General features: G+C 39.1%; 2 protein-coding genes across 3 annotated transcripts; both read left to right on the forward strand.

The window, feature by feature from the left end:
* The first annotated feature begins 1951 nt into the window (after positions 1–1951).
* Positions 1952–4333, forward strand: sprb (sepiapterin reductase b). The gene is made up of 4 exons (XM_034118707.1): positions 1952–2050; positions 2123–2351; positions 2981–3268; positions 4027–4333. The coding sequence occupies exons 1-4, from the start codon at positions 1952–1954 to the stop codon at positions 4179–4181; spliced, it is 771 nt and encodes a 256-aa protein (XP_033974598.1). The 3' UTR covers positions 4182–4333.
* A 1471-nt stretch (positions 4334–5804) lies between these two features.
* On the forward strand, positions 5805–13250 carry smyd1b (SET and MYND domain containing 1b). 2 transcript variants are annotated; one of them, XM_034118397.1, is made up of 10 exons: positions 5805–5998; positions 6823–6999; positions 7884–8097; positions 8798–8928; positions 9068–9106; positions 9836–10031; positions 10889–10981; positions 11075–11238; positions 11391–11559; positions 12945–13250. In XM_034118397.1, the coding sequence occupies exons 1-10, from the start codon at positions 5877–5879 to the stop codon at positions 13107–13109; spliced, it is 1470 nt and encodes a 489-aa protein (XP_033974288.1). In that variant the 5' UTR covers positions 5805–5876; the 3' UTR covers positions 13110–13250. The 2 variants fall into 2 exon arrangements, with proteins under 2 accessions (XP_033974288.1, XP_033974289.1); XM_034118398.1 differs by lacking the exon at positions 9068–9106 and having other exon boundaries at positions 5877–5998.
* Positions 13251–14246: the final 996 nt, after the last annotated feature.

A 14246-nucleotide genomic window follows, 5' to 3' on the forward strand; every position in this document is an offset into this window, starting at 1 on the left:
ACCTTATTTTTGTATCCATTGTGATTGCAAATTTGCAATTGATTATGGATGAGAAACTATAAGAAATACATTGAAATTATTCAAGTAATGACAAGGAAAAGCAGATTTTCATATTTTGGACGATGCTCGGTCCAATCACTGACTTTTTCTGGTCACACAAGTCATCTAATATTGGGCAGGTTGTCTTTACTTTGATCACAACCAAAATTATTTCTGTGGTATAGACTATGTGACCTGACTTTTTGTTGCATAGAAGTTTTCTTTCCCCCATTTTCTTTTATCAGAATCAGAATAACAATCAGAAATCCTTTATTGATCCCACAGTGGGGACATATACATTGTTCCAGCAAAGGGACAGTGGACATTAAAGATAAACCTCTATAAGTAGGTTCACTTATAAAATAAAGAGACAAGCATACGTTTATAAAATCAAACAAGTACACAACCATAGTAAAACAATAAGTAGCAGCATTATAAAAGTATGTGAATAAATGAAGTAGATTAAGTAGCAGTAACAACAATTATATATATTGGGGGACATTTTTTTAAATTGTAATTTACATTTTGTATCACTCAATACTCACTGGTGTTATGTGAGGAGGGAAGCAAGTGTTGTTCTACAGTGTGGTTGACCATTAATCTCTAGGCCAATGCAATCTTTACATACTTTTGAATTGGAAATCTCTTAAGAAGAAGCCTCTTTCGCTGTTGCACTTGCAATCAACTGTCCATAAGGAGGCAGTATTGTTCTGTATTTGCTGAAAGCCTGTAGTGTGGTTTTCACAGTTGCAATAAAGCTTAATTTACGTTCAGGTGTCCCCGCTGCCACTAGAAGGCGCTATGATTTCACACACCCAGCCAAGCCACTTCCATTGCTTCCAGGCTCTTTGTCACCCACTTATTTGTGTTGCGTCTATGTGCTGAATCAATCAATACATTTAGCTTTTTATTAAGAAACCCAAAATGTCATATATGTCTTCTCTGCATCTCCTTAATGTCCTTTAATGTCAGTTTCTCATTTTATGTGTTTGGGGTTAATGCTATCAAAGCAAAATGAAAAGAAAATCTTTTCATGAACCCATGAGAAGGTCAAAAGTGGGTCAGAAGATTACCAAATGCCAAACCACTACTATACAATTACATGAAATGGTATGGTAGGATTAGTCATTTAGTGGCACAAGACTTCGGTCATTATATTTTTGGTGCCTCAAGATTGATGCTTATCTCTCTGTGCTGAGAAATATTTCAAATAATTATTTGTTATCTCTATTTGCTTCAAGCAATGCTTTAAGAAGTCTCGGGTTCAGAGTAAGTCTGCTTCCCATTGTTGTATCTAGCTCATATGGTTTATTTTTTCATGTTGCACTTTAGAGGCTGCCTTAAGTTATTTTAATTGATTATGTCAGTCAGTTAACACACAATCCACAAGCCAGAGTATTTCTTCAGTTTAACAAAGCTTGGCAATGATGTTCACTGATGTAAATCAAAGGAAGCATGCAAGGAACACATTTCACGCTTACATCTAAAACCATAATTGTTTTAAACTCAGAGCCATACTGTCTTGGAATGTTGTGTGTTTACGTCATAGATGCTTTGTTTGAATTTATTGTCCTAATCCATGTTTTTACTGTTTATTATCCGATCTGGTCACTGATTTTCTTTTAGTTTTTTTGTTAAAAATGTAACCCATTTGAATTTGATCAATATCATTATTCTGAATCAAAAAACATATTTTAAGTTTTCTTTAGAAGCCTTTGAATGTAGTTGCCTAATTTACCAATGTGGAACTACAGTCTCCTAATTCTCCTCTCACTGTTAAATTAATACATCACATGCAATGCATTAGTTCTGCCTCATGTTGGGTTATAAAAGCAGCTCTGTTCCCATCTTGACAAAAGCAGTGGGTTAGTGTCCTCTCATTTCACATTATCACCCGAGAAAATCTGTGCAGATGTCAGACATTAACTCCACAAACCCCAGGACTCTGGGCCGGGGAATCTGCATCATCACTGGAGCCTCCAAGGGATTCGGACAGGCGCTGGCATATCAAGTAAGTGATCAACTTGTAGGAAGAAAAAATGATTTTAAAGAAAGAAAAGCAAATAATCAAATGTCCGTCCAGGTGTCCCGCTCTCTGGAGCCCCGCTCGGTCCTCCTGCTGGTGGCTCGCTCAGGGCCTCTGCTGCAGGAGATGAAGGAAGAGCTGCAGAGTGCCACTGAGGAACAGCAGCTGGTGGTTCACTGCGTCGCTGTGGATCTGAGGACCAAAGAGGGTGTGGATGAAACGGTCAGGGTGGCAAGGCAGGAAGCTGTAGATGAAATAGAACATGTGCTTCTGATCAACAACGCTGGTGGGTCACTTTCTCTGTTTGAATCTGTCACCAAGCAGCCTACTCACTGCTGATTTTGTATGCACTGGAAAAAATGCTGCTCCAAAAACAAGTTGAAAAAATAATGAAAACAAGGTGTTTTCACTTGAAATAAGTAAAAAAATCTGCCAATAGAACAAGTGAAAATTAGCTTGGTAAGATTTCTTGAAATAAGAAGGGATATTTAGATAAATCAGATCTTGTAATTAGCTGGGAAAACTTATTTTGAACTATATTTGACCAGAATCAGGAAATGCTGTGTTACAATATAAGCCGCAAATGCTCAAAAGGTTTCTGTTTTCTGATGTTAGTTTAGATTTTCCAATAAATATGTGGAACAAAAAACATTCAATCTGAGATACAACTCAAAATAAGATTGACTTAACAAGATGATGCATTGTCTAAAACAAGACCCGATATCTCACTGCATTGTTACTTCTGAAGTTATTATGTCTTATAGCAAGTGTAAAGACAAATTCTGACTAGATATTAGACAAATATACTTGGCAAGATTTCGAGTTTTTGTAGTGTGTTGACCCATATTGTCATGTCAACATGCATGTTTACCCCTTTTTATGTGTAACACCTCCTCTCTCTCTCTACCCTTATAGCCTCTTTGGGTGACATTGCCAAGTTTGAGACTTTCACCAATCCTGATGAGGTGAATTCCTATCTGTCCCTCAACGTAAGCTCCCCTCTGGCTCTGACAGCAGGGATCCTGCAGTTGTGTCCCTGCAGGCCGGGCCTACGATGGAGTGTGGTAAACCTCTCGTCTATGTTTGCACTGCAGGCCTTACCCTCCTGGGTGCTATACTGTACCGCCAAAGCAGCCAGGAATATGATGTTCTCAGTGCTGGCCAAGGAACAGCAACATGTCAAAGTCCTCAGCTACTCTCCAGGTATATACTTTATATATTGACCAGAGGTATGCAAAACAATTATGTGTTAAAGTTAATTTAGAAATCATAGAAAACAAGGGAGAGTATTGTCCCTTTTTAACAGGGACAATACTCATTGAACAATGTTATTATAAATGTGCTACGTTATCCCACATCTTTTCTTTTTTTAAATGTTCCTTGGCCAAATGTTGTATGTTTGTATTCTCAAAAGAAAATGTCCTGTGATACTGAGAAAAAAATGAAGATGAAAGGATGTACTGTGGGGTCGAAGGGTACATGACCCCGGCCCAAGGCCCATGTAAAATGTTGATAATATGACATTGTAAACAACACATCTGTGTTGTAATCGACAGGAGAGCTACTGTAATAATGTAAGCTGTTAGCTGTAAGCAGCTGGTGGGCACAGACTCCTACAATAACCGCCTTTCCATTTGATGGTTAGTTTGATTCGACTATATTTTATGCAAATAATCACTATATCTATTACAAAAACAGAGTTAAAGGATATCATTTCGTTTTTTTTTTTTTACGGTTTACACTTACTTCAGGAAGGTTGAAATATTTTTTCAGGTAAGTGGTAGAAATGTTGTCCAGAGCCATGAGTGATGTGCCCAATTTGAAAATGTCACCCCCCTTTCCATAATCCATAACAGCTGGCCTGCTGTATCACTGTATTTAACCGTCTATGCTTGTAATATGGAGCGCAAGAGACAAAACGTGTTATTTTCTAACCAGCTCATTCTTTTGGTTTCCATCAGGTCCAATTGACACAGATATGCAGAAAGAAATCCTGAGATTAACAAATGTCAATCATAATCCCATGCCCTGCCATGAATCTGCAGCCAAACTGATGAAGCTGCTGCTGGACAATAACTTCTCCTCAGGAGCACACCTCGACTTCTTCGATGTGTGATATCTATACGAGAAAGAGTCAAAAAGAATAGTGTCCGTTGTGTAAATTATTAGATGTCATTACCTTGCTAAAGTTAGAGAGAAAGACCCATGCTCTTTGCTATTGCTCTTAAACTCTCTGGTAGAGCACAGAATTAGCTTTATCTACTACAATAATTACATACAAGAATAGTTTTTTTGATCAATTGCTGTTATACTGATTATGTGTTTCATATGTGATGTCAGAAAATAAATGTCACTCCTGTTCTTAATTGTTTAATTTCTTAAGCGTTTCACCTCAACTGTTTATTGACAAAACACAGAAACAGACTACTAATACTATCAAAAGTTGGGTCAAGAACACATGTACTAATACATCCATCAATAGATAGATTGGTCTTTTCAGACAGTGTAGTCATTTAAAGGTGGGGTAGGTAATTTTGGAGAAACCAGCTCGAGTGCGCTATAATTTGAAAATACACAGCCAGAAAAAATCTGCCACTTCCTTACAGAGCCCCTCCTCCAATACACACGAACGCGCACATGACCAATGAGGACACGAGATAAGTTTGTGCACAGATGGAAAGCTGACAGGCAGGTAGGCCATCCAGTTATTTTAGCCGGGCCGGCTAAAATGATTGGTCGTGCTTTTTACAGTACTACGGCTTCCACAGATGACATTTTTTTATGGATTTTGTGTCAAAGCACTTAAGATATTCATTGCTATCAGGATGTTAAGAGCATTCCATGGAATATAACAAAAAGTGTATCTTGAGCCGGTTTCTCAAACGTACCTACCCCACCTTTAAGCAAAGGATTTAAAAAAAGAAGAAGTTCAATACAATGCAGGGCAATGAAAACAACTGAAGCGTAGGTGCTTTAACTGTCTTTTGTAGATACAAGTTAATACTTGGTTTGTAAAGCCCCCCGAGTCATGCCAAGGTTTGGATGAAAATCTGAGTATTTGTGTGCACATATGGGGGATTTAAGTTTATTTATGTGTGTGTCTCTTCCTTTTAGCACATTGTGGAGACTCAAAACTTGTAGTCCAATCATGTGTTGGGGCCCGGGTACATCCTGGAAATCCTTAAGTGTCTCCCCCCAACGTGCTTGGTGTCATATGTTGCACGTACAGAGTAAGTAGTAGAAAGCACCAGAACAGAGTAGAGGCTGCCAATTAAATCAGCTCTGTATCTGTCAAACTCTCCCAGCTGTCCAACGTCACCACTGACTCTTGATAGACAGCCCCAACTGTGGGCCAAAAATAACCCTCAGCAACAGGGCACCTACCAATTCATGTTCGGGGGTAGGGGGCATTTCTGCCAGTAAACGGGACAAAAACTCTAAAGTGTCACCCCTAATTTGAATACATTTGAGAATCACATTGAAAGTGTGATAGTTTTAGCGGTGTGACTTTGAGATGGTGTTGTTGGTTTTATTGACAGGATAAGACATGTGAGTTCCATGTGGAGGGGGACAAATCACCACCAACCCATTTTGGGTCTGTTGGTACAGTTCATGGGGTGGAGGGCTATTTTAGTACCTCGGGGGAGGAATGTCCAGTTGTCATTGAAGTGCACAGAGGGCACAGATTGGTCTACGAGACCCTCAACTACCCTATCCCTGCATTCAGCTTTTTCTCTTACACTGAAACTTCTGCCGTCTGCTCACCACTGACTCACTGCTCACCAGCATCTCAGGAACCAGTGCAGGAACCATGGAGAACGTGGCAATATTCGAGTCACCTGGAAAGGGGAGGGGTCTTAAGGCCACTAAGGAGTTTTGGGCTGGAGACGTCATTTTTGCAGAGCCCAGTGTTGCAGCTGTTGTGTTTGACAGGTAAAGTGGTGACCAACATTTGAGATGTGTAAGCTAAGGGGAGGGAGACCTCATCAGATAGGGTCATTTGGGCAGATGAAAAATACATTTTCTTTTTCTTCTGTCTGTCTCTAGATTTACTATCTAGCCACAACATCTTACAGTTTCCTGTTTTTATAGACCATAGTCTTCTTTTTCTCTGGTTTTATCACTAACAAAAGTGCCATATTCTTACTAACATTACTCCAGTCTGACTTGTCATTCTCAGGGGGATTTTCATTTTTACTGAAGAAGTGCTAATCACATTGAAGAACAAACACAAATTGTGACTGCATTTGTATCTTTTGAAAAATAGAGCTCAGTTGTACTATCTACTGTCATGTACTACTATCAGAATATCTGTGCATTTGTATGTATGATCTGTGATATTTTTATTACATTCCTTTATAAACAAGCTGTTATGAGAAAAGGGAGTGAAATCCAACAAAGTGTATGTGTAAAATGTAATGTTTTAAATTTGTTTCATATAACATCTCTGGTCAGACTTCACTGTCAGAAGTTACCATTATCAGAGGAAGACATGGAATGTTGAGTTGAGAATATCTTGTGTAAAGATGATAATATCAAGAGAATAAATGCACATCAACCTTTTTCATGCAAATCTGAGATATTGCCTTCAAACTCTTAATTATTACTATACAAAGGAATCAATAGGCAATAGGCCCCAGGTATTAGCCAGAACCAACGTGCATAACTCTTCCTTTGAAAACTGTCCCCATGTTATCTACATTATGCATGTTCTATAAAATATGGACCATACATATCTTTCCTCTCTTTTTCCTCAGCCTAGCAGACCGTATTTGCCACAGCTGCTTCCGAAGACAAGAAAAGCTACAGAAGTGCGGCCAGTGCAAATTTGCTCATTATTGTGACCGAACCTGCCAGCGAGCCGGCTGGGCCGAACACAAGCTAGAATGTAGTGCCATAAAAACGCATGGCAAAGCACCGAACGAGAACATCCGGTGAGGGAAGCAAAAGGAAATATTTAGTCGTTACATGCTTAATATAGATGTTGAGATTTATGTGGATACAATAAGAGAAAACGCGTTTTCTGCTATTTAGTAATCTTTCCTCAAAGGGGACCTATCAGGCAAAATGTACTTTTTGATGTCTTTTATACATAAATATGTGTCCCCGGTGTGTCAGGGAACTCACAAAGTGTCAGAAAACAAACCATCTCTCTTTTCCTCCGTATCCAAAGCTCTAAAAACGGGGGTACAACGGAGTTGATCCAGATTTGCGTCCGATATGACGTAATATCGGAAATGTGGACCCACAGCACTATCAGAAACGTTAACGAAACACATCATAGACATGTTTTTTATATATTTCTATATATCTGAGATCCATAATATATGCCTAAAAATAGCATAATAGGAGACCTTTAATTGAAAAATAGAGACTGTTGAGTTGAATGATGATTGTGGGGCACGATAAGAAAAAGGGATGGACTGGAGCCCCGTACTCTGATATTGAAGAGTCCTCTTTGGACTAAAAGGGTTCAGGGGTAGGGTTAGGGTTAAGGTCTTGGATCAGGAGTCAATGAAGGGAAGCTGTAGTATTTCATTTGAAGACCTACAGTATAATACTAACACATGGCAGGCCTGAAAATAAAACCTTACAATAATCCAGTCTGGATTATACAAAGACGTGAAGTGTGATCTCTGCATCACCATGGATTATAAAGACCTGATTTTAGCTATGTTGCATACATGGATGTATTACTGAACTGGCCTGCTGGGCACAGTAAATATGTATTGCTTAAACACAGTCAGTCATAAATCCTGCTTTTATCGTGAACCTAAGAGTTACCTTTCTTCTTCTATTGTTTTTTTTCTGTGGTCAGTTTGGGGGCTCGCATCCTGTGGCGCCTTGACAAAGATGGGAGCATGATGTCGGACACGCAGATGGTAACACTGGAGGAGCTGGAGGATCACATTGCTGACATGCCTGAGGACGATTTGAAGGACTTCAAAGTGGACATCCACAACTTCCTGGATTACTGGCCCCGCAGCAGCAAGCAGCACAGCATTGATGACACTTTTCATATTTTTGGAGTGGTATGTTAATATGTGCTATCCCTTTATGGGCCATCCCTAATTTTCATAAGTTGTATCGGGTTAACGGTTTATTTAAACATTCGCAAAAGTTGTATCTTACTAAGCTTTTAACATGGCTGTTACAAAAGGAAATACAGCCACAAGTTTATACGCCCTGCAGCTCAGATCACGTGATGTATTTACCAATGATTGACATGGTGAAAATAAAGCGTGTAATAGACCTTGTGACCTGCCCAAAATGAACATTTAATAAACCTTTCTAAGTAGTACAGTTTAAGATGTCGTAGTTGTTTTGTTTTTTAACTCAGGCGAAAAACAGGCCCTAGTTCTGGTGCACTAAGGGACAATCTGATTTCAGAAAATGTGTATATCTTGTAAATAAGATTAAGCAGTCTATCTTTTGAGAGGTCTTAAGTTTCCATGAAGAAAAAGCAGCAAAGATTAGAGAAAAGTCAGAGAGAACAACATTGTTTGTGTAGCAGAAATGTTTTGTACTTATTACAGGTTCTAGTTATCATCTTGAGACCCCTCACATGTAATATGTGAATCCATATGACAGTGAGAGTAGTGGTTTAATAAAGCCACAGTTGCAAGAGAAAAGAGAGTAAAGGCCAAAACAAAAAATCCTAAAAATGGTTTTTCATTGCATAAATGTTTCCATTATTTATTGTGTATTGTTATTTTTCCCTCCTTCTCTCAGATTAACTGTAATGGTTTCACTGTGAGTGACCAGAGGGGCCTCCAGGCAGTGGGAGTGGGCCTCTTCCCAAATCTTTGCATGGTGAATCACAACTGCTGGCCGAACTGCACCGTGATCCTCAACCACGGCAAGTAAGTAAAGAAAAAAACTGTTTCGTTTTTATTCCTTTCAAAATATAAAGTGTGTGTTTGCCTACTGTTATGTATTGTGTGTGTGAATGTGTCTGTCAGGTTGTATTTGGTGTAAAACTGCTTCCTGTTTGTCTTTCAGTCAATCGGCAGTGAATACTATGTTTCATTCTCAACGGAGGTGCGTTACCTCAACCTCAGAGCCTTCTTTATCAACATAATATTATACATAACACGCCTTCCTTCCTCCCATTCCATCATGGAAAAGCTCTAATCTTATTTAAAGGTTTCTTTATCTGCACAAAGACAGCGTGCCATGTCCACACAAAGTTTTTCTCTTGTGATGCTTTGTCACTTTGTGTGTTTGTCATTGTGTGATCGCAATGTGTGTCCATTTATCACGCCGACACAGGTTGCTTTGTAAGAGTGTATTAGAAGCTTCTCTCCTTTATAACAACTTTCATTCCTAGCTAGTCACCTCTAACACCATGTAACATCAAAAACAACATTTTAAATGTTACATTATTTCATCTCTAAGCCTTAACCTTTTGTGTAAACATTTACAACATGTAAATATTTGTCAAGCATTTTTAAATTGTTGAAATAAAACCTTAATTTCAAAATAAATAAAAACAATCCAAAGAATTCACAAGAAAATATTTAAAGAAAGTGGTAAATTGACTCAATTAATTTACTTTATTTTGGCTTAAGTGTGAAATAATCTTCATTAATATCCATTCCTTCAATCCTTCTACAGGATTGAGAGAACTGAAAGCAAAACTGTGAAACAGGGTTTCACCAATCGTGTATACTGTATATGAAAGACTATACAGTGAGAAGACTAAACCAAGTCAATTCTGCTTGTATTTCTGCATATCTGCTTGTTTATAACCATGTTTCTCTACCTCAGGATTGAGCTGCGTTCTCTGAGTAAGATTGAAGGGGGAGACGAGCTCACAGTTTCATACGTGGACTTCCTGAATATGACCGAGGAGAGACAGAGGCTGCTGAAAACACAATACTTCTTTGACTGCACATGTGAGCACTGCAAGGACCACGTCAAAGATGACTTGAAGATGGGGGGATTGGAAGTGGATGGAGTCAAGGTTTGTGGAGAAGGATTTTATACTGCACAAGGTAGAACAAAACAAAATCCTCTCACCACTTTTAGTACTGGCATGGCTGATAAGGACAGAGGGGAAACATGTGAAGCAGAGCAGCAGGTCCTATTTTTAACAAAGATAACTCCCAATGGTATCATCTTACAAAAGGTTGTGCATGTACACAAGTGACAAAGTACTAAAAATAAACCTTGATTAACTACACTAACTTTAAAGCAGTAACAGTATTTCAATGCTTTACCACATACCAGGAGTTATTATCTTATCAACTTTATATTTTATATTGTAATTGACATTCAACACCCGATTATAAAACATAATTTAATACTTTGAGGCGTGTAAATCAATGCATAACCATAAAAAAAAGGCCATGGCCTTGAATGATACGGCTTGCCATTGTATATCTGCAAAACATGACCCACACACACCCTCTTGTAGCGTGGTTTGTATGTGTGGGTCAGAAACTATTCATAGCATGTGTCAGGAATTATTACAACAAAAGGTTTGGAGTTTAATACTTTATTTTAAGCCAGGAACTGTGTCATATCTGGCTGTCTGATAATGACCGTAATAGAATTGTTTTTTAATGATACACTAAAGGAGATATGGTTGTTATTAGTAAAATATTAATTAAGTGTTGGACAGGGCCTCTTCAGCAGTTCAAAGGCCTTCAAGATTAAGATCAAATATAATCAGACCTTCGCCTTTGCGGAGGGCAAGGCCAACTGGTGTTGTTCTCTTAAAAAATGTATTTGAGTGTGTGAACCCCTGTGTTAAAACTGATAACAGTTCTTGATGCTTTCTTTAAGATTTGATTTGTGTCTTTTATCTTCACTGTTTAGCCTACAGAGGAACAAGTGAAAGAGGCTACAGATTATTGCTTTGAAATGATGGATAAAATGGAAAAGGCTCGACTAAATGGCAACTACCATGAGGTATTGTATCTAATCTCTCACAATACCAAATTCAATGTTTTTCTCCTATATTTCCTACCTACAAGATTTATCCATTGATGTTTATCTTTTTAGGTGGTAAAGATCAGCAAGGATTGCCTGGAGAAGACAGAACCAGTTTTGGCTGACACTCACATTTACCAGCTGCGGATGTGGAGCACGTTAAGTGAGGTGCAAGCTTACCTGCAGTTATTTGATGATGCTGCAGACAATTCCCGCAAAATGGTGGAGGGATACATGTGAGTACAGAGATATTGTGCACTTTGTTGTACTTCATATGAGCCTTTTGCACATAATGTTCTATTCGATATTTCAGATGAATAGACGGACTTCTCAATGTAAGAAATTGAGAAATAGATCCTAAAACAAATCAAATCTCTTCCTCTGACAGGAAACTGTACCACCCAAACAATGCTGCTCTTGGTATGGCCGCCATGCGATCAGGAGTGACTCACTGGCAAGCTGGGGAAATAGAGATCGGCCATGGCATGGTCTGCAGGGCCTACGCCATTCTCATGGTCACCCACGGCCCAATGCATCCCATCACCAAGGACCTGGAGGTAAACACCGTAAAACCTCATAATCCGTATACAAAACTGCATTTTGATGTGGTGAGATGGTCTTTGGCTCCTTTAAAATGTTATTAAAAGCGAAATATAGTTTAAAGGTCCCCTATTATACTGTTTTTCATCTATATATTATAGGTCTCAGATATATACAAAACATTTCTCTGAAGTGTTTGTCTCGAAATACCAAACAGATCATGCATTGTAGCATCCCACAAACCCCTCTGTTTCTGCCCTGTTTCAAAAGTGCTGATTCTCTGTCTGTTACTTTAGATGAAAATAAGGAGCCACTCCCCACGCCCCTGAGATATTTGGTTAAAAAGAACACAATAGGCGCGTTCACACCGGAGTACTTTTCACCGTACTTTTCGCGTTTAGTTCCGTTAGTAGCCCTTATGTCGCGTTCACACCAAAAAGAGAACTTAATCCCGGGAACTTTTACCCCCATTTTTAGTGCCTGCTGAGAGATGGTACTTTCCTGGGGGAAAAAAGTGCCCCAGTTCTGATTGGCTGGGCGAATTGCAAACCACGCCCCGTAAAACTCTGAAATGTTTTGTAGAGCCGCCATTTTATTATCCTCGCATTAGCATTATTAGCATTAGCATTCGCCCAGTGCACAAACGCAGAGAGACTAACTTATGGCAACACAAAATAAAACATGGGAGCGGTGGAGATGAGGAGCTGTCGGCGTTCTGGCGATTTACTCAGAAGGCTTCAGTAGAAGCTGCTGGGAGTCCCAGCAGCTTCTACTGAAGCCAGTCCCCAACTCCGGGGACTTCCGGCCGGGGACTCCGGGGTGGCAGTATACACCGTGAAGTGGTTTGCGGCCTGCCAGTAAACCCAAAGCAGAAGAAGACGAAGTGACGTCAGCGGCTCATTTGCGTAATCTTCCCTCAGGGAATTTATTCCGGTGTGAACGCGATCTGTACTGAGTGCCCTGGGACTGAGTGCCGGCACTGAGTACGGCAAAGTACTTGGTGTGAACGCGGCTATTGGTGCTCTAGGAGGAGATGCAGGTGATAAGGTGGGGGGGGGGGGGGGGGGGGTTACCTTGGTTGGTTATTGGCTAATCATTACAAAAGCCAAAAAATCGGTTATGACATCATAAAGTGGCCAAATCTGATCAGCTCATTTTCAGACAGGTTTTTATATAAATGGATCAGGACAAAAAGTGAGCGAATCTTTTTTCCTGAAACATTCAGAATCTCTTTATACAGAGGGGACACATGTTTATGTATAAAAGACATAAAAAGTGGATTTTGCATAATAGGTGACCTTTAAAGCTGAAGGAACCGGTTTCAAATGTGCATTAATCATATAAAAGCTACTCATGGGTGAACATTTTAAGAGCTAATATGTCCTTTATTATATTTTTACAGGCAATGCGTATGCAGACAGAGATGGAGCTGAGGATGTTCAAGCAGAACCAGTATGTCTACCACAGTATGAGAGAGGCAGCACTGAAGAACAAACCGATGACCATGATGCATGAACCCAGGAATATGGAGGAGGGAATCAAGAACCTCTACCACCGGAGGAAGTGATTAAGCAGATGAATGAAAAACACCCCACTGTTTACCGTTACGTTTTCTGAGTGTCAGTGTGTGAGTCTACACGTTTAGTCACATGATCATTTTCTGTTTCACTCAATTTTGTAGTTACGCTTTTCATTAAAAAGATGTCACGTCGAACTTGTGTAGTATTTTTCTTGTCTGATATCATTTCAGTACTCTTCCCTCTCAAAATAAACAAAGCTGGTTATACATTTGGCACTTTGCTTAACCAAGACATCTCAAAAAACATCCTACTCAATGTATAACAAATATTCTACTCCCCTAAGGAAAGAAACCGAGTCAATCACATTTTATTATTTGATTATTCTCTTCAAATAACAGGAACTTACATTTCAGTCTAACATTCTTAATATTAAACATCAAACATAGCCTTTATACAAATGACAGTTGTTTCAAGTTAGGCTAATGGTTCATATCAGTAAGGTTCCCCACACATTTATTTGTGTTAATGTAGGCCCTGTGGAACGTTTCCTCATAAAGCCATTAATACTTTAGCCCTGCTTTCTGAGAGTAGATACATCTTAACCAGGTTTCAGCAGGCCCACTCAAGCCTTGGCAATGCAATATCTTGGTTGAGGGTTATGTACAAGAACAGGTAATACACTGTGGAAATATATTACCAGTATGTCAAACTTTAAGTCTGAGTTTAGGCAAAGCTGTAGACCAGCCTAATCACCCAAAATGCCACAAGTCTTTTAATTATTACCATGGACACAATTAAGGTTTTATTGAGATATGTAATACGTTTCTTCAGTTTCAAGATTTTCAATGCAAAACAAGTGATCGACATTCTGTAGATTCTCTACACTCTTGTTGTGAAGAATACCAGTGGTGACCATTTTTAAATGCACTTTGCCCAGGGAAGATACAGTATGGATGTTACGTCATAGCCCTGTTTGAGAAAGATTGCATGTTTGCACAAAGTGGGCAGATTCCTTCATCATTTACTGCAAGAAAAATGAAATGTATATCTAAATTTAAAAGGGCGATAATGGGAAATGAAACACTTCCACTACATACAAATTGAAAAAAAAGCAGAACAGGCTGAAAATATTTGTACAGATTTGAAATATGTTCTGGATTGAGCTTTGAGAAGCCAGTAACAGT

This window comes from Trematomus bernacchii, unplaced genomic scaffold (assembly GCF_902827165.1).
Source record: "Trematomus bernacchii unplaced genomic scaffold, fTreBer1.1, whole genome shotgun sequence".
In the NCBI taxonomy this organism is placed as follows: domain Eukaryota; kingdom Metazoa; phylum Chordata; class Actinopteri; order Perciformes; family Nototheniidae; genus Trematomus; species Trematomus bernacchii.